Source organism: Mesoplodon mirus (assembly GCF_964341445.2).
Source record: "Mesoplodon mirus genome assembly, chromosome: 7".
Taxonomy (NCBI): domain Eukaryota; kingdom Metazoa; phylum Chordata; class Mammalia; order Artiodactyla; family Ziphiidae; genus Mesoplodon; species Mesoplodon mirus.
In genome coordinates, this window is record NC_138983.1 from 109,322,979 (window position 1) to 109,342,859 (window position 19,881).

General features: G+C 34.8%; 1 protein-coding gene across 2 annotated transcripts in view; it reads right to left on the bottom strand.

Moving 5' to 3' along the window:
* PGR (progesterone receptor) overlaps positions 1-19,881 on the bottom strand; it is a gene marked incomplete at its 5' end in the record, with an annotated part of 99,957 nt that overhangs the window by 16,549 nt on the left and 63,527 nt on the right. The window contains 3 exons of one of the 2 annotated variants that reach the window (XM_082628491.1): positions 77-207; positions 1,670-1,814; positions 11,216-11,521. In XM_082628491.1, coding sequence (XP_082484617.1) covers positions 77-207; positions 1,670-1,814; positions 11,216-11,521 — 582 coding nt within the window. The remainder of the gene's footprint in view (positions 1-76; positions 208-1,669; positions 1,815-11,215; positions 11,522-19,881) is intronic. The other variant, XM_082628492.1, reaches the window with a different exon arrangement.

Sequence of the window (19,881 nt, forward strand, 5' to 3'; positions counted from 1 at the left end):
ATATTGTTGTTTGAAACTTTCCTAATGAATTAAAAATTAAGAAATATCTTGTATTAAGTTACTTATGCTCACTCACTTGTATTAAGAAGTAGCAATACTTTCATACAGAGGAACTCTTCTTGGCTAACTTGAAGCTTCACAAACTCCTGTGGGATCTGCCACATGGTAAGGCATAATGAATAGAATGATGATTCTTTCATCCGCTGTCTTGCACCACACACAACACACAAAAGAAAAAGCAACAGGAAAAAAAAAAAACACACAGAGTAGCTTAGCCAGTTTATGTAATGTATCAGAGATTATGAGATTTAGTAATTAACTGACTTATTGAAAATGACTTTTTATAAACAAACTCAATATTTGGAATTTTAAATGTCTTCTAAATTTAGTCGCAATACTGGATTTTTGAAGTTAGAAAATTATATTAAATACACATTAACTAAGATTAATGCTGTTTCTCACTTTTATTATCACATTTAAAAAACCTAAACCAAGAAAGGGAGCAAAGTTGTGGGAGTTGAAAATGTGGTGCTGAGGAACACTCAGGAAATACTTTATTTACTGATTTTTTCCTGTGAAAAACACAAATAAAATTTTGTGTGCAATCTAATGGGAGAGTGAATTCAATTCACAGAAATTGAATAGTATAGAATAGTTCAGTGCACTCAGTTTAGAGTATCCAGTATAAAATAGTTACACTGTGAACTATTCTAGAGGAAATGTATGGTGATATAGAAAAGACAACATTAACAAGCATTAAATAATTGACAAGACAAACAAATTCTGAATGTTGAGAAAATTTACTTAAGGCATTTTTTCAACTCTGTACTGTTTTGTAATATTTGTGCTAGTCAAAGAAGTGAACAGGAACAGCGGGAAAAAAACTAGATTTTGACTCAGAAGAGCTAAGATTCTTTGGCAAATTATGCAATCTCATCTGCCTCAGTTTCCTGGACTGTGAAATAAAGGGTGCTGATTCCTTACCAACTTCAAGGGATTGTAGGAAAAAATGGAATAAAATATATGAAAGTTACCTGTAATCTGTAAAGACTTATCCAAATATAAATTATCATGTTATATAATTCTGAGTCAGCATGCACCATTAGGACAGTATAAATATTTTCATGAAAATATTCTTACTCAGTTTAAGGTTACATGTAGAAAGTTAATTACAGTAATTCCAATATAATGAAGCAAATTGAATTCAATTTCAGTATTTTTCTTTCAATATTTTAAATAAATTACCAGTCTAATTTTTCCTCTAGGAAGAGAGATAATATTTTTACTTTTTGAAGGTAAGTCAATACTTTCATGCAAAAATATTCCTCATTTAATTCATTATCTTCATTACTACCAATGTAAAAATTTTAATTGGATAAACTAAATATTCACTTTTGTCTTTAAGTATATTTCTTGATACATTTTTGAAGTTTAAAAATTTTTGATTTGTGACAACTATTGAAGTAAAAGAAAAAAACTCCAAATGTCAAATCATTTACTAATGTTGTCATTTAAAGCTATATCCCGAGGTAGTTCTAAGAAACTTTTCAGGAAAATTCTATTATTTAGGACACTAGATGTACGATCATCTATTGAAATGTAATTTTCAAGATTATCCTACATATATACTTTTGATAACAATAACAACAAATGTCAAGTTACTACTTACTCATTTAGTATTAGATCAGGTGCAAAATACAGCATCTGTCCACTGACATGCTTATAAGATCTCCATCCTAGTCCAAATACCATTAAGCTCATCCAAGAATACTGGATGAGAGTTATCTGGTCATCAATATGTAAGTTTCGAAAACCTACAAAATAAATTTACATATAAAATGATCACAAAAATCACTTTGTCAAAAACCTTAAAAATAAATAAAAATTTGAAAATAGATGTAAGTAGGGTAATGTGATATAATGTTTTCAATCTCAATATATTTACAAAAAAAAGCAGGAAATAATAATAGAGTCTGAAACACTAAAAAGAAGAAGAGACTTTGGATTTTATTAAAATTAGTCACTGTGATTTAGCATTTCTGGGAATTCATTAATTAAATCAAACATCTATCATTCATTCATGCAACACTCAGTTATTGAGAGCCAATTGTGTGCCAGGCACTGTGGTAAAATGTTGGGGCTATGAAGATGAGTAAGACACAACCGTTGCCCTTAAAAGAAGCTTGCAACTCAACAGGAGAGTTAAGCACATAAGTACTGTGATAGAGAAAGTAAGAGGGAATACACCAGGCAATAGGGAGATCAGGAGAATTGCCCCCAAACAGAAATAATGCCTGAACAGAATAGAGTCAGTTGGTTGAGGAATCTTAATTCTTTGGGATTTAAACATAAATTGGTTTTATTTTGTAAAATCACTGCTTTCAATTATGCTACATCTAGTTTTTCTTTAACAATCCTTAATTAAATTTTGGGTAGATTCCATAGTTTTCTGGTCACTTTTGCTTCTGAAGCTTAATCCAGCCTCATTTTAAACTCCCATATGGTTTAAGAGGTTTAGAGTCTGTGTGTGTGTGTGTGTGTGTGTGTGTGTGTGCGGTGTGAATACTCTGGTCTTTCACAACTCACAACCTCCCTCTTTTAGACCTTTCTCTGGTGTTGGTGGCAGAGGAAGGATGGCAGGGAAAAGGCAAGTGTATTTTCACTTACATAGTCAAAGTTTTCTCTCCATCTCTTTCTAATTCTCTTTTTGCCCACTTGGGGGAAGATGACCAGTTCAGCACTGATGGGCTTAAAGGAGGGAGGGGTAAAGAGGTGTTTGGAGGCATGGGCTGGGGTCAGATCGTGGATGGTCTTGTATTCCTATTAAGGAGCAATGGGAGTGATATAGCCTGATTTATATTATGCACAGCTCATTGATAGCCATGTGGAGGATGGATTCAAGGGAAAAGGTCTGAGGTCAGGGAGAGAAATTGGGAGCTATGGCCAAAGTCCAGGTGAGAGATGATAAAAGCCTGAAATAAGTCAACAGGTAGGAGTAGAGAAGGTAGAGTGCATCAGAGAAATGTTTAAAGAGTAAAATCAAAGAAATCTGGCAAATGATAGTACATAGGTAGGAGAAAGAGGGAGTCAAATAGATCTTTCAGTTTTTTTACTTGAATGGTGGGTGATGATAACAGCATTACTGAGACAAAATAAAGGAGCAGAAACAGGCTAGAGAAAAAATAGTAATTTTTGGACCTGTTTGAGGGACTGATGGAATATCCATATACATATGAATTAGAGGTATGAGGAGTTATTGGAGCAAAAGATATAAAATTTAATTTTTGTGTACCTGAAACAATAAAAGTGAATGAAATATTTCATTAAAGGTATAAAGAAAAACAAGTGTTTTGGTAGGAACCTCAAGCACTTTCTGTACAGCTTTTTAAATAGTGTCTATTCCTTCAAAAACTCTCACTGAAGTCCACTTACAAATGGCCTATTTCAAAAGAGAAACCAAAGCAAAACTTAATTCCTTAGATCTCAAGGGCAAAAGAAGTTTATTTCCTGATTCAGTTAACTACCTCAAGGCAGGTAGCAGAAAAGGCTATCTATCTTCTCTCCATACGTTCCAGATAGTCCCGACTTCATGTGAATAGTAGGAAGACTGCTATTCCCTTCCTAGAAATTCTTAGTCTCAGATGAACCAAAAACAACCCTAGCACATATTCATAAATAATGGTACCATAGCAGATATTTGCCCCTTTTTGGGGGGGAGGGTGACTTTTCAGTGTTTCACTTTCTCCCCTGCCTCCTTCTCTCCCTCCCTTTTTTCCTCTATGCAAATAGAGTTTCCCATTGATTGTAGTTTTGTGAGAGCAAGTACCCAACTTTCCCATCAAGGAAGTTGGCTAAGGCCTCTTTCCCTGGGCTTGTGATCTAGGTTTGATCTGTCGAACACCTACTACCTGGACTTTGAAGCAAAAAATAGTAAAACAAAGATTAACATATGGTTAGGCTTTACTTGTGATGGTGGTAGTGCCTAATGACAGTGGGATCCAGTGGGGACATTTGTGATTTGTTTATTGGCCCTCCAGAGATGCCTTGGTTTCTGCCTACTCTCCAGACTTGTCCTCTAGCTTCTATTCAGTGAATCCCTGATGTCTTTTCAGAAAATTCATTTTTTCTTTTTGTTTTTTGTGAAGCTCAACTGTTTTTTTGTGGGGGGGGTTGTAGTTGTTTTACAATGTTGTGTTAGTTTCTACTGTACAGCGAAGTGGAGTTCCCTGTGTGCTATACAGCAGGTTATTATTAGTTATCTATTTTATACATATTAGTATATATATGTCAATCCCAATCCCCCAATTCATCCTTGTTTTGTTTTTGATAGCCAGAGGTATTTTGTTTTTGTTTTTAAAATTAATAGAGTTGGTGTTTATTGCTTACATCCTGATTTATTCAGGTGTAGAAAGACTCCCTAAATAACTAGCCAAGAAAAATTTGGCATGCAATTTTCATAATTCTCTTTTTATTTTCATATGTCATATATGCATCTTGAAGTTCATGTTTATATATTTAACTTCTCTGTTTTTTTTTTTAAATTATGAGTCAGCCAATACAATAGATCTAATACAGAAATGCCACTTGTAAACTGAATATTTTATAGTAATAGTAATTAGTTCTTCCACCAAGTTTAGGATCATTTGATAAGAAATAAATAAACTTTCCTAATTTTTGCAAAGCAAGACACCCTCAAGGGAGGCACATATAGACTCGGTCTATTTTTAGTATATTATAATATAAAAGCAAATCTTGCTGAAATAACTTAAAACTTATGAAATTACCAATATTTATAGCAGAAAGTATATTCTTTCTATTTAACAGAATGGAAAACAACTCAGAAAATAGCTTTATTTACTCCCCCTTTTAGAGGGCTTATCTGAGATAAATGTACAATGTTAAATTGACTTGAACATATTTGGTACAGGAGTGCAATTTTTTGTTTTACCATTAACTGTAATATCATTCATTACTTTATACTGAAACAAAGACGGGAACACTGAGATCAAATTCCCATTGATGATAATGATCAGGTAAACTCAGTACATTTGAGATGAGGATCAAAATGAAAACCTTCACACAGAGAAGTGATGGATGACCCGTAATTGTGTTCAACAAGTAGTAAAGAAAAATGCCCTTTCCTTTAAAGTGACTTGACTTGATAATTTGTCACAAGCTGTCCAATCATTAATGCCTAAGAAAAAACTGAAAAGAAAGTGTACAGTAACACATGGCCTATATGACCTTCTAGGTTTTCCTGGCTTAATTCCAGAGTTTCAATAAAATATACAGGCTGTGCTCCTCTAAAAACTGTCTCATACTGAAATAGTTAATCTACAACAAGGGTAGAGCACTAACTACCTCAGCACCTTATGACACAAAGCATGAACTTTAAGGAACACAAAATAGCTTCAGCACAATAAATGTAATCACCAACATAAGTTTGAAGACATTATGAATAAGGACTTGATGGGTAATGATTTAAGGTAGCATAGTTCTTTCATACCAATTCCAAAATTTAAATTTCTATAAATATTCTTTAAGCACCTGTTTGAGATGAAGCATTATATTTGCAACTCAGCATAAGGACTAGAAAGATGCTGTTTCTGCCTTTAACACTTGTAGTCTGTGAGACAGACAGATAAGTAGAACATAATTACCACTCAAGCGTGACAGTGGTGTGGTTGACAAAGGCAAGGATGAAGTACTCGGAGAGAAAAGGGGCCTTTGGCTTCATTCTGGGAAGGCACAGGAAAATCTTTCTAGGGGAAGGTTGATTAGCATCCTGAAGGCTAGTTAGGGACTAGCCAGGGAAGATGTAGGAGAAAAGAAGGGCCTCCAGGTAGGGAAAACAATATGGACGAAGAAAGGCAGGAAATCGAGCAAAGAGCTTTGTGGGAATTGAAGCTTAGAGGTGCTTGAAGTGGGAGAGTGAGAGAAAATGTGCAAACTCAGGAGGCAGATCACAGAAGGGCCTGGGGTACTAAGGCTAAGAAGTCTGGCTTTGTTCTGTAAAGGGAAGGAAATAACATAATTGATTATAATTGCTTTGCTGATGCTTTGATGATGATTCTGGTGGCAGAATTGAGGATGGTTTGGGGGTAGTGTGAAACTGTGGTAGTAGTGTCAGTCAGGGGTCTACTACCGAAATCTAGGAAAAAATGACGAGGACCTAAACTAGCTCAAGGCAGTAGCACTGTAAATATCGTGGATAATGAATCATATCTATAATAAGCAGAGTTGACAGAATTTGATAACTAATTAGACAGGAGAAAAGTAAGCCAAGGATTATAATCAAGATTCTGTCTGAGGTGCCATTTCAAGATACAGAAAAAGGGCTGAGGCTCACAGAGCAGAAGGTCATATTGGCTTGGAAGTTCATTCAGGTGGAAATGTGTAATAAGCAGTAGAAATATATTGTCCAGTAGTTCCGTAGAGGGTCTGGGTTGGTACTATGTAATTAGGAGTCATCGGAATATAGTGGTAGTTGAAAACAAGGACATGAGTGAGCACATCCCGCCTTGCAGACTGAGAAGCTACTGGAATATAAGATGGAACCAGGAAATGCTAAATTCATGGTGTGAGTGGCAGAACAAATCCACAAAGGAAACAGGAAATACGTAAATTGAGAGAAACATATCTGCCTGGAAGGCAAGTGATGAACACCAAAGGAAGAGTTTCGGTAAGACATGGTTACTTTGTCAATGGCCCCAGAGGCATGTGAAACATGTTAAGGGCTGCAAGTATTCATTTTATTTGATAAGTAAAACATTTTGGTGACATTGGCAATAGTAATGTCAGTGGAATAGGATATCAGAAAAATCATTTTTTAAAGTCTTCATAAAGTATTATCAAAGCCTGACTTTACTCTTAGAAGGCTAATCTCATTTCTTTTCTATCACTTTGTTGGGGAAAGTAATTTAATTTATTCATTTGATTTGGGGCGAGAGAAAAAAATCTTTTGTCACACATGCAATGGCTATCGCTGACTCAAAAGATATTTTGGCATGCTTCAAAGGCAGAAAACCAGACAAAGGACTGTTCGAGTCCTCTGATATTGATGATTGCAAGTAGTCTGGCTAGCTGAGACCAAGAAGTAAGGTATGTTTAAAAATGTCAAAGCATTGACCTGAATAGGTTTTTTTCACCAACTAAATAGAAGAATCAAGACAACATTTATAAAAAGGAAATATTTCTCCCAAACATCTCTGTCACATCAATTCTGCTACAATGTATTAATACACAGGATGAAGAATATTTAAAGATGAAATTGGACTGGGAATGAGTACTCAATGATTTAACTTCCAAAGCCTACCCTGACTCAGCCCATAATGTATGCCTCTAAATTTACTTTCTGCCACTCTCCCCAATATAACTTTATTGCCAGTGGTTTCTTAATACTTGGATGATGAAACCCCCAGGAGGCCAGTAGTGTTTGAGAAACCATATGCACAAATGTATTTTTTCTCAATCAACAGCTATTAAAAGTTTTAATTACTATGCCGTGGGGGAAGGTATGATGACATTTTTTATGTTACTAAGGGACCTTCACACCTGAAAAGATTGAGAACCATTCTTATGCTGGTCTAATTCATTGTTCACCAAGCATACCTCATGACTTCCTTATTTTACACCACCAGCCACACTATTCCTTCTATCCAGAATGCTTTCTCGTCTTAATCACGGTTTATCAGAGTCTCATTTCTCCTTCACGGTGTACTTTAACTGATACCTTGTCTCTGAATCCTTCTCTTGTCCCTGAAGCCAAAAATGTTCTTCTGTCCTCATTTTAAAACATCTGTTATCTTATGCCACTTTCACATACTTCTATAGTTGACCTTTGAACAATATGGGTTTGAACTGGGTCCACTTAGCCAGGATTTTTTTCAATACTATAGTACTACATGATCCACAGTTGGCTGAATCTGTGGATGCAGAACTGGGCTCACTGTAAAGTTACATGTGGACTTTTGACTGCTTGGAGGATCAGTGTCCCTAGCTCCCACATTGTACTAGGGTCAACTGTATAGTTGTTTGGGTGTCTTATATTCCGTTGGATTGAATGTTCCTTAACAGAGGGAATATGTCTTGTTCATTTTTTAAATTTTGTAAATATTGTGTTGCTTCAAGTTTCAAATAAGAAAACATTACCCACTGAAATTATAGCTAAATGTCAATGTGAAATCATTCATGTATAGGTACAATATGTCAAAGGCAATGTATCCTAAGAGATCACTTGTAAATGTACTGTCATGAGGCTAAAGTATCTTGCAAGTCTCCATTAAATAGAAACAAAGATATCTCTGAAATACTATGGGAACAATGTTAAATACAATGCAATTATTGTAACAGGTCTAAGATAAAAGAAGAGCATAGACAAAGATGAAATGAGAATCCCTGACCAGGCAACATAAATCCTCTCAGGGACCTGCAGATACATGCCTTGAGGCCCTCATGCATGCTGTCACCTTGGTAATGATTATCATTCTGCATCTGATCTTTTTATTCTCCTGAGAAATTTTTAATATTATCTTATTTCTTGGCAAAGTTAAAGGACATTGGTTTATTTGGATAAACACATATAATCTACAAGTTTTAGTTCTTGAGCAAACATTTATTATATACAGTATTTTAATTTCAAATTCCTACAGGTCTGCTATTCAAATGAGCTTAACCAGAGAACATATGATCCTGTGAAGAAGTGTTGTCCCTGTTTAGTTTAGGACCATGATTCCTTTCACCCAGATCTTCAAGGCAGATTTTTCTCCTTTTATGCTTCAGATGGCCTGAAATCTGATCATAAGCTGACTTCCCAACTACACTTTCTTATTGTGAAAGAATTACCTGATCTACCTACATGTTTTCCTAGCAGCATCTTTTTTTTCCACTGTAAATAAGTAAACTGACTACTAATAAGCTTCATTTAACCAAGGCCATCTTTCACAGACCAGTAACATGTGAGTGAATGGATAAAATAAGTTTCTCTTATGTATAAAACTGATGACCAGATGCTAGGATGTGCTGTACCAAAATGCATTCACACCATGTGCTCAGCCTTCTGGCTTCTCTTTCTAACACCACTGTTTAATTGTTAAGTCTTGCACACAGGAAGTATGCAACAGACATTTACTGAGTGAATCAAGTAAATAAAAACTGTACTCTGATTTAAAGTCAACTGAAAGTTTTTGAGTAGCTAATGATATACCAGATTACTTTATATATATATATATATATAAATATATATATATATATAATATAATATATATATTATATATAATCCATATATATATATATATATATATATATATATATATATATATATATATATATATATATGTCCTTCAGAGTCCTTTCACAGAGGTTGATATAGTCACTCTAGTTCACTGATTATTTTCAGCATTCATTCGAGTTATTCCCAGAATTCAGACCATGAAAATATGATTTGAAAGACCGTGGACCACACAATACTTTAATAATCCTAATGTTTCCCTTATTATACAGTTAGTGAAAACAGTACATGTAATACTGGGGATGCCATCGTTCTTGTTTACTTACACACAAATTACATTTTGTAACATTAAAAATGTTGCCACCAAATACAATGTAAAAATTTTCTCAAACTCTTTTTGAGGGTGTGTGGGGATCAAAAATCTAGAGAGATAATAGTGTTTCAATTTAAGAAGCTCACTTAGCTTTTTCCCAAAATGAATAAATTATAGTTGGAATTATGACTGGTTATTTTCTAATTTTGCCAATGACAGTAGAATCTTTTTAAACAATAGAGAACGTACAAAATGCAAACAAAAGAAATATAAACTATATCAATAAACATCAAAGAAATAACTTTTTCCAAATCATAGATAAACAGAAAAGTTTAAACACATAAACACTCATATTTTTAAACAGAAAATGTTCGCCAATATTATTGTAATATTTTAATTTAATAAAGATCTATCAAATTTGATAACCACAGTAACTTAAAAAAAAACATTCAGAACTTTCCTAGTGGAAAAAAATATTACCTGTCCAAGGCTTTTCAGCAAGAATGAAGCTAATAAGAACCTGGGCACTGTGATTTTTGATTTTACTTTATCTTAGAATAGTGAATCTAATTAACTTTTCTCAACATGTATTTTTTAAAAGATTCAACAAACAGGAATCTATTTTTCTTTCTGTCTCATGTAACCTTGAATTTTCAATAACAATTCATCTATAGTATTTTAAACCTTTCAGGTAGAATAATAACTGAGAAATAATATTAAGGCAAATTGGGAAATGAATTCTTTTTTAAAAAGACTATTAAATTTACTTGGAGACTAAAATGGCATACTATGTTTAATTCTTGATCAGATGTTGGAAAAATAAACTGGTCTAAAGGAGTATAAGGATATTATTGGTGTGAAGAGAAAGTAACTTTGGAAAAGGACACAAAGAACAAAAATGTTCTATTTCTAATTATGGGATTAATGCTTCCACAAGTAATTACTACCCATGTATTCTCTTGGCTTTGCACTCTAAGGTTTAGCCAGGTGAGAGCTGCACCCCTGTAAACTCTTTCAACTGCTTGGCTCCTATGGAGCTGTGCTGAGAGAGCAAAAGTAGCTTATAAATAAAGTGACTGAAATCCTATCATGATGATATAATCCAAATTCTCACTGTCTAGGTATAAATTCGAGAAAATAGTGACTGGAGGTTTCTCTATGTCCAAATTATTTGTTTATGTTTAGGAATTTTATTTCTTAATTGACTTTAGATACTCTGCTATACTCAATACTATTTTGATTTGTTATATGAATAGGTACATTCAGTTTTATTTTCAACCATGTGAGGTTGGTTAAATTAGGATTTGGAATGAACTAGACATTTCTAAGAAGATGGTCAGTTTGTCTTTTTTCTGAACTATTATATTATCTTTGGTTTAACATATTGATTTATGCTAATCCTTAACTATTTCATTATGTAATTCTTGATTCATCAACAAGACTCAAAATGTTATCTATGTCTTTTGTATTTCCACAGCACACTGTAGGGTCCTAGACAAGTAACATATAATATACGGTCCTAGATAAATATTTTGAACTGCTGAAACACATACTAAAACACCCTGTTTACACTATATTTAATTTATTGCACAGACTGTTTTATTTAACCACCCACTAGTAAAAAGCCATAGTAAAGTTTTTATTACATGCTATTATATACAAATAATTATTACCTGGCAGTAACTTAGACCACTTGACTACTGAAAGAAGTTGTCTCTCGCCTAGCTGATTCAGACTTGTCAGCAAAGAACTGGAGGTATCAGGTTTGGTGTTGTCGTGTCCTGCATAGATCACATCTGGTTCAATGCTCATGAGCAAGTTGATCAGTGGGGGGACCAACTGTAAGTCTTGATTTGGTGAAAAAGTGATTCTCTGGCTTAGGGCTTGGCTTTCATTTGGAATGCCCACCGGCTGTGAGAGAGCAACGGCATCTAGTGCTCTCATAACTCTAACTTTATTGAACTTTTTAAACTTTCGACCTACAGAGAAGGAAAAAAAAAAGAAAAGAAAGGAAGGTAATATAAATACATAGGAACTAAATATTCCAGCAGAGAATGATTTTTCTTAATTCTTAAAATTATAGCATTATAGGCTTTGGCATCTATCTCATAAAATGAGATACAATAAGTAAAAATGTTAGGTCTCAGACTTGGATTAAAGAATTAATTACACCAGCATTCACTGGGCTGATGGGTGTGGGTAATTACACCAGTATCCCATGCAAGGTTATGGAGCTTCGCAGTAACATGTAGAAAAGACAAATGGCTTTTAGCAGAAACCAAGCTCAGTGTTGGTCAATATTCTGACAGGACTGCCTTCCCAAAGTTAATGCTACAGACTACATAATTAAAAAATAGTGTTTAGTAGATGTTGAATCTCCTTTTGAGTTTTATTCTTTTAAGAATCTGTTAAAAGATATGCATATACATATGCAAACCCCACAAAATCTTGTGCACAATTTCAGTGGGCTCATGATCATTTGAAATTCCTTGAAATCAATACATGGACTATTATGAGATATAAGGACCCAAAGTTAAGAATCTAATTTCTAAATTAAGGGAGGAGAGAGTCTACATCTTGTGCTGGTCAGGCCACATTTGTATTTCTGGACAATTTCTAGAATTTCTATTTTGTTGAATTGTCGTGTGTTAGGAAGAAAAACAGTCTGACAGGGAGATGAGTAGAAATCTGCCTCATGAGGAGTGGTTGAAGGAGACCAAGATGTACATCTGGGCCACTGCTGGTTCCCAGGTGCCTTGGGGTGATCAGAGGGCAGGCTGGACTCCAGTTCCCACTTGCTCTATGACAGGCATGGGCTACTTAACAGTATCAAGTGTCTGTGCTGTTTAAGCCAGGAAAAAAGGCTAAGGAAGGCTTAATAATGGTTTGCAATCATCTGAGCAGAGACTGCAGTTTGCTGGACCTAATCCCTGTTCTGACTCATAGACATGTTTTGTTTGGCTCACACAATTCTTCTCAGAGTTATGAAAGCATCTCTGAATTATCTGGGTGGCGACAATCTGTTAAAGCCAAGCTACAGCTGCTGCTTTTGAATGGGGCACAGACACTCCAACACGTCCCTGTTTCCACCACAAACTGGTAGTAGGCCATTGGTCAATTTTCTTAAATCAGGTCACTCTGCCCAATTAAGATACCTGCCTGGTCTCTGCAAGCATTTGCCTTTGTGATTTCTGAGCTCAAGTACTGTCATAAGGAAAAAGGATTACACTTGTTCTATAAACCACCCCCCTCTAAAGTTGTGTTAGAATGGATAGGTGACAGAGAAAAAAATGCCAGGGGTCAATATATAGAAAGGATCCAGAAATGTTTAAGGAGATGGTTCAAACAAGTTTCCTGGGGAAGGAATGAGTTACCAGAGGGAAGGGAAGTAATATTTGTGGAGTATCTACTATATGTCAGGAATTTTATATATGTATCATTTATGCCTCACAACAAATAGGTATTATTAATTCCATTTGTAAATTGGGAAAATGAAGAGTCAAGAAGATGGCATGCCCAATGTTAGAGTGATAGAGCTTGGATTATGTAGACTCTGAAGTCCAAACTTTTTCTCAAACAGTCTCTCTGGCGTTTCAGGCAGGGACTTCATGGTCATTTGGTGGGATTCTGGAAAAGAGGTCTAGGCAAGAGGTTGTGGGAAAGAGCACAAAGGTTGATTCCTTCCAATCCTAAAATACTGTGGTTAACAGAAAATAAGACATACATCCTACCAGCCCCTTCCCTCCCCAATAATAACTCCAAAATGGTTTTCTTTTTCATTTACTTTAACCCCTTTTCTCTTTTTTATGCCCTTTCAGTTCTGGCTTTATCAGGATTTGATTACACTATGAAACCATGGAATCTTACTGAAAACTAAAGCAAATGTTTTACATTTTGTTCAGTGTAAAAAGTCTTACACCCCAAATAAATTCCAATTTCCTAATATGCTGATTATATATAATGCAGTTTGAATTAATATAGAAATGTTCACATTTCTACTTGTGATCCAGTCTTTTCATGAGTCCCAGTGAAAAAAAGAGGGGACATGTGATAAAAGCAAAGTTGAAGGATGAATTACAATTGAACTAGATCATTTACATATCTATCTTATGTAATTTAACTTGAAGCTCAAGGGTTTGAACTAAACATTAGCATTTCCATTTTAAAGATGAGGAATAGGTTTATAGAAGCTAAGTAATTGGCCAAGTTTATAGAGATAATAAATGCCAAAGCAGAGATATTAATCAAGGGTTAATTTATTTTATTCTTTCTTTTACTTACTCATAAAACACTGATTGAGTGGTTTCATGTACCAAGCACCGTTTAAGGTCCTGAAACTACAGCTCTGAGTAATCAAACAAGGTATCTGCTTTCATGGGGCTTATATTCTGGTGGGAAGACAGAGAGGGCCCACAAACAAATAAAGAGTAAGATAATACCACACAATAGTATGCACTCTGAGTGAAACGTGTAACGTAACAGAGAGTGACTTGAGGGAACAGGACATTAAATAGAACGGTCAGGGAAAGACTATGGTCTTTCCACTAGACCACACTGCTGTCCCTTCACATAGCCTTTATTTCTCTAAATTTGCAGGCTAATGACTCTTCTGGAGCTAATCAAGCAGTGTATGTCAAAGGAGAACTTTGCACACCAGGAGAATTAAAGAACCGAATAAATGTAAAGTATTATTAAGAGATGTTTTCCTAAAGTGCTAAATTGTTACAATCTTGCCACCTCTACCTTCCATCCCCTACAATGAATATGTTTGGTCTTCCCAAAATAAATTTTAAGAGATGTAATAATTCTTCCATTTATCTACAGCTTATGAACATGTGACATGGGGGAAAAATGAACTTTGGGTTGGCCATATCTGGGTATGAATCCTATCATTTAGAAACATTATATCTGGAGTGGATTATTTTATTTATCCAAGTATCAGTTTACTCACCTATTAAACAGGGCATTTACCTCACAATATCACCATTAGCCTAGGTAAAATAATGTGTAAAAGTATGTGGTGCTTGGCATATAGCAGACACTCACTAATGTTAGCTGTGAGTTTTGGAACTTGATTAGAAAGAATTGAGAGAGGAAGGGAAACTATAACTTCATTTAGTTCACATTTTCTGATATTAAAAAGTGTTCCTAATCACTTATTTTCTCCTCCCTCCAAAACCCAAGCAAACAAACGAACGACAAAGGCTTCTATGGTCACATATGTTTAAGCAATGCTGTATTAGAAAAGTTAAAGTGATATCCTTACCTTACTTAGTACTGTATCTCAGAACCTTCAATACGTTGTATGGATTATGGATCTCTAAGAGAATAATATTAATATATAGTGTTTTCCAAGTATATCTGTCTTTTTCACTTGATGAAAAACCTGCTAGTATCTCATGAGATTAACAGTTTGGAAAACACTACTTTAGAATATTTTTCTCTATGAGGTTTGCATTTGAGATCAAGCCTATGATTTGGACCTCATTAGTTCCATTGTCTAGCATGCAGTCACTGATTTTTCTCTTAGAAAGTTACATAAAAAAACTAGCTGTTATTAAAAATACAGTTAAACTTAACTCCTCTTGACATTATATAAAATAGGAACTGTAAAGACACATGTACATCTGCACCAATCTTAATTTTAAATTGCCTTTGTTTCATCATAGAGTAAAATATAAAAAGTATTGTTTTCCTTTATTGCTACCACAACTGGCAACTTTAAGTTAAGGTCCAGAGCCCCAAAGAGGATGAAATAGATTAAAATTTAGATATATAATTTTTGTAACCACATACACATTTGTAGATACAAATCAGAGTCCCCAAGGGAAGAAAATGTTAAGAGAAGAAGAGGGTTAATGAAAAAGTTCCCCTGTTCTTGACAGTGATCTTCAGAGAAGGTACCACCTCTTTGTCAGCTTTGTATATTCTCTCCAGTGTCCGGCAGTGCCTCAATAAATCTCTGCTGAATGAATGAAAGAATACATTATTATGTCTTTCTGTAGTTATTCTCTATTGCTGCATTTGTTTCCTTCAGAGCACACAGCCTCCTCCTCTGCTAGGCTAATTGCCCCATGAGGATAGGGGCCCGTTCTCTTTTATTTACCAATGTAGATCTGAAGCTTTCCAAACCATCTATCATACAGTGGACTTGTATGATAAGGTCCTGAAACTACAGCTCTGAATAATCAAACAAGGTATCTGCTTTCATGGGGCTTATATTCTGGTGGGAAGACAGAGAGGGCCCACAAACAAATAAAGAGTAAGATAATACCACACAATATTTATTAATATTTGTTGAGCTATTGAAGTTATTATAAATATTAATAAATATTTGTTGAGCTATTGAAGTTATTATTTTGACTTAACATAGATCTTGAAAAAGGAATATCACAGGAAGAGTACTAAAAAGATACTGTGAACAGCAATGTGATTTCTTTTTTCTGATATGCTGGATTTTATATAAGGTAGTCTTTCAAAGAAATGATTCCTAGTCTTCATGTATAAAAATCACCTTTAAATAATATAACAAACAAGTCTATAGAATCTTATATAATTGTTGATTGATTAACTAGATAATGGCAAAAAGTACTCAGAATTCAGTAAAAATTTAGAATGACTCTGTATTGCAATGTTACTCATGTACTTCTGAAAAATAACAGCACCTGGTGGTTTGGTAACCTAAGTAGAGACTAGGCGTGTGGGCCCAGTAACCACCTCCCACCACTATTCTACCACCCCACTGCATGTATCTTCAGAAGCTTTCATTGTTTTGTGAGAAGGAGGGAAGACAGGTTCAGATGCAAGCGGTGGGCATGGGGGTATAAGAAAGAAGATGGGGAGAAGGACTTAATAGTTGTCTTTCATTCAACCTGATGGACATCATTTTGAGGATGGTATCAGATGCAGAGGAACTGATTTTTTGAGGCTTAGGGAAAGAGGAGATCCATCTGGAGAACATTTTCTTCGTAATCAATGTATAATATTGGTACGCCTATACTCTGCTTCCCTCCTGTTACAATTCATGAACTGCCTATGCTCTTACCATTTCAGCACTAAATCTTATTCCTTCTCACCTACTCAATGACTTTTCTCTGAAATCGTCTGCCCTCTTGTCTGCATCCTCTGATAGTCCCTCTTATGCACAATCCATTCCATGATGAGAAATTACTCTCTCTACCTCCTCTCCTCCCATTCTCCCTTGAACCCATTCCAGTCAGGTTTTTCTCCCTACTCCAATAAAATTGTTCTTGGCAAGGGCAACAATAATTTCCACTGGTCAAAATACAATGGTCAATACTCAGTACTTATCTTAATCAAACCATCAGTTGTACTTGACACAGTTCATCATTTCCTTCATCTATTCTCTTGGCTTCCACATAACTCACTCTTGTGGCCACTCCTTTAGTCTCTCAGGCTTGCTCTTTATATCTTCTTGACTTCTAAATCTTGGAGTTCCAGAGCTCAGTCCTCAGACTTCTCTTAGATAGCTACACTCTCTTTATAGGTGTTAGCATCTACTCTTATATCTTTAATGTCACATAGATATGGAATGATTACAAATTTATAACTCCTGCCTCAACTTTTTCTGGGAACTCTAGACTTAACTATCTAATTGTCTATTCAGTATCTCTACTTGTATGTCTAATAATACCCCCCAAAACTTAATATGTTTAAAACAAAACTTTGATACACTTGCCCCAAAACTGCAGCTTCCATCTTTTAACTCCATTTACACTCTTGCTCTGGACAAAAACTCTGGTGTCATCCTTGATACTTCACTTATTCTGTCACTTCATATCCAATTCATCAGCAAATCCTGGTGGATGCCATGAAATTATAACCCAAATCCAATCATTTCTCCTCATTTCCACTGCTTCCACCATAATTTAAGCCACCATGATCAGAGCTGTATTATTGCTACATGTGCTGGCTGATTTCCCAGCCTTCATCCTTGTACTTCCACAGTCTATTCACTACCCAGCTGAGTGAGCCTTTAAAAACTACAGATTATTTTACTCCTGGCTCAAGACTCTCAGTGACTAGTCAGCCTACTTAGAATGAAGTCCAAATTCTTTACCAAGCTCTACAAGGCCCAACATAATCTTGCACAGACAGTCTCTCTTACAGTCTCCCCAGCTCCATCCATAATGATGCCCATGTTCTTGGAACTTGTTGAATATGTTACTACCTCAGGCCTTTACTCTGTTTCCCTTGCCTGAAATGATCTTTCCCTAAATATTTGCAAGATTTGTTCTTCATTTCATTTCAATTTATGCCCAAATACCACTTTATCACATAGGCTGTTCTTTCTCATCCTATAATTAGATATTTGTAACATATATACCCAGAATATACAAAGAATTCTTATAAATCAAAAAAAAGACATGAAAAGACATTTTATAGAGGAAGAAAAATATAAATAGGCAAGAAAATACAATTGATCTCATTAGTAACCAGAGAAATGCAAATTAAGACCACCATGAAATACAACCTATCCAGAATGGCAAAGACACACAAAAAGGAACTTTCATACAGAGCTGATATGGGGTGTGAACTGGTAAAACTACTTTGAAAACAATTTGGCATTATCTAGTAAAGTCAAGATGAACATATATTATAATCAGGGCATACCTTGATTACAGAAACTCTTGCACATGAACACCAGGAGACATGTGCAAGAATGTTTATGGCTAAACTGTATGTAGTAGCCTTCAAAGTCAAAACAAACAAGAATATTGTTAAGAGACACATAGAAAATCAGAAAACCTACAGAATTATACAAGGGAATGAAGGACCCTAAATTCAAGCTAGAAGTTTCCTGGAAAAACTGAAAGAATATGACATTCAAACAACATGCAAAGAAAGGATAAAGTATTGCATAATTATTCTTACAGTATATATGACTGAATCTGAATGGATGATGTTCCTATGAGTAGGAATTTATCAGACAAGTGTTAAGAAATGTTCTTGAGAGAGAAGAGACATATTAGAAATGACAGCTTAAATATAGCCTAATAGTAAAAATTCTGAACTATTTTAGCAAAAAACTGGAGAGGAGAGGGAAGACAGTTTCTGAACTTCTTTAGTATGTGTTAATAAAATTGGTGAAATGATCAGTCATAGTTACTGTTTAATTCTGATATAATAAAAGAGAAATATAGATTTAATTATGACATCAGGATGGGAATGTAAGCACTAGCAAAATGGAAAAGCAGAGTAAAACTTCCAATTTAACAAGGAGGACTGAATGGGAAAAATTAAATGAAAAGAAATATGACCAAGCCAGCAAAGTAAGAAAAGGGAAAAGAGGTAATAATGAGGAAGTATCACACACACTGAACAGAAAATGTGTTGGAAGAAATAAAAATTTTATATACTGATTATATCAACAAATATTAATGGACTAAATTTCCCTGTTGACATCAAAGAAGGTCAGCTTGGGTTACAAAATTCTGTTTGTAGTTTATGCAAGAAACACAATAAAAACATAGGAAAATAAGCTGAAAATTAAAAGATGAGAAAGGTGAACCAGGAAAATACAAAATGTGGCAAGCAGAGTAACAATATAATAACAGATAAAACAGAATTCAAGTCCAAAGATATTAAAATGAGACAAAGTAGGGATATTAAGAAAGGATAAAAGGTACTCTGCCCTCAAAGATGATATAAGTATATGCCTTTAATAGCAAACAACATAATAGTCAAATAATTAAAACAGAAAAATCCTCAAAAAAGAAAAACTTGATAAAAACACAAAGTAGGAATACCTATATATTACTTTCAAATTTTGTATGTAAATAGGATAATTAATAAGCACAGATATAGAGAATTTAAAAAATAAAATATATACAGGGAATCTTTAATAAATTGTTAAAAAATGAAAGCTTACTATATTCTTAAATATCATTAAAAATTAAATATTATCATTAAAAATATCAAAATTAAAAATCAGAATTAATTAATTAACTTGCCACTTCACACTTTTCTAATTAAGTCCTTGATCAAAGAGGAAATTAATGTAAAAGTTATTAATTGTCTAGACATTAACAAAAAGAAGACAACACTTCAAATCAAAACCCATGGGGACTTCCCTGGTGGTCCAGTGGTTGAGAATCTGTCTTGCAATGCAGGGGACGCTGGTTTGATCCCTTGTTGGGGAACTAATGCCACATGCCGCAGGGCAACTAAGCCCGCATGCCACAACTAGAGAGCCTTCATGCCACAACTAGACAGCCTGCCTGCTGCAACTACAGAGCCCGAGCACTCTGGAGCCCACATGCCACAACTGGAGAGAAACCCATGCACCACAAAGAAGCAAAGAGCCCGCGTGCCACAA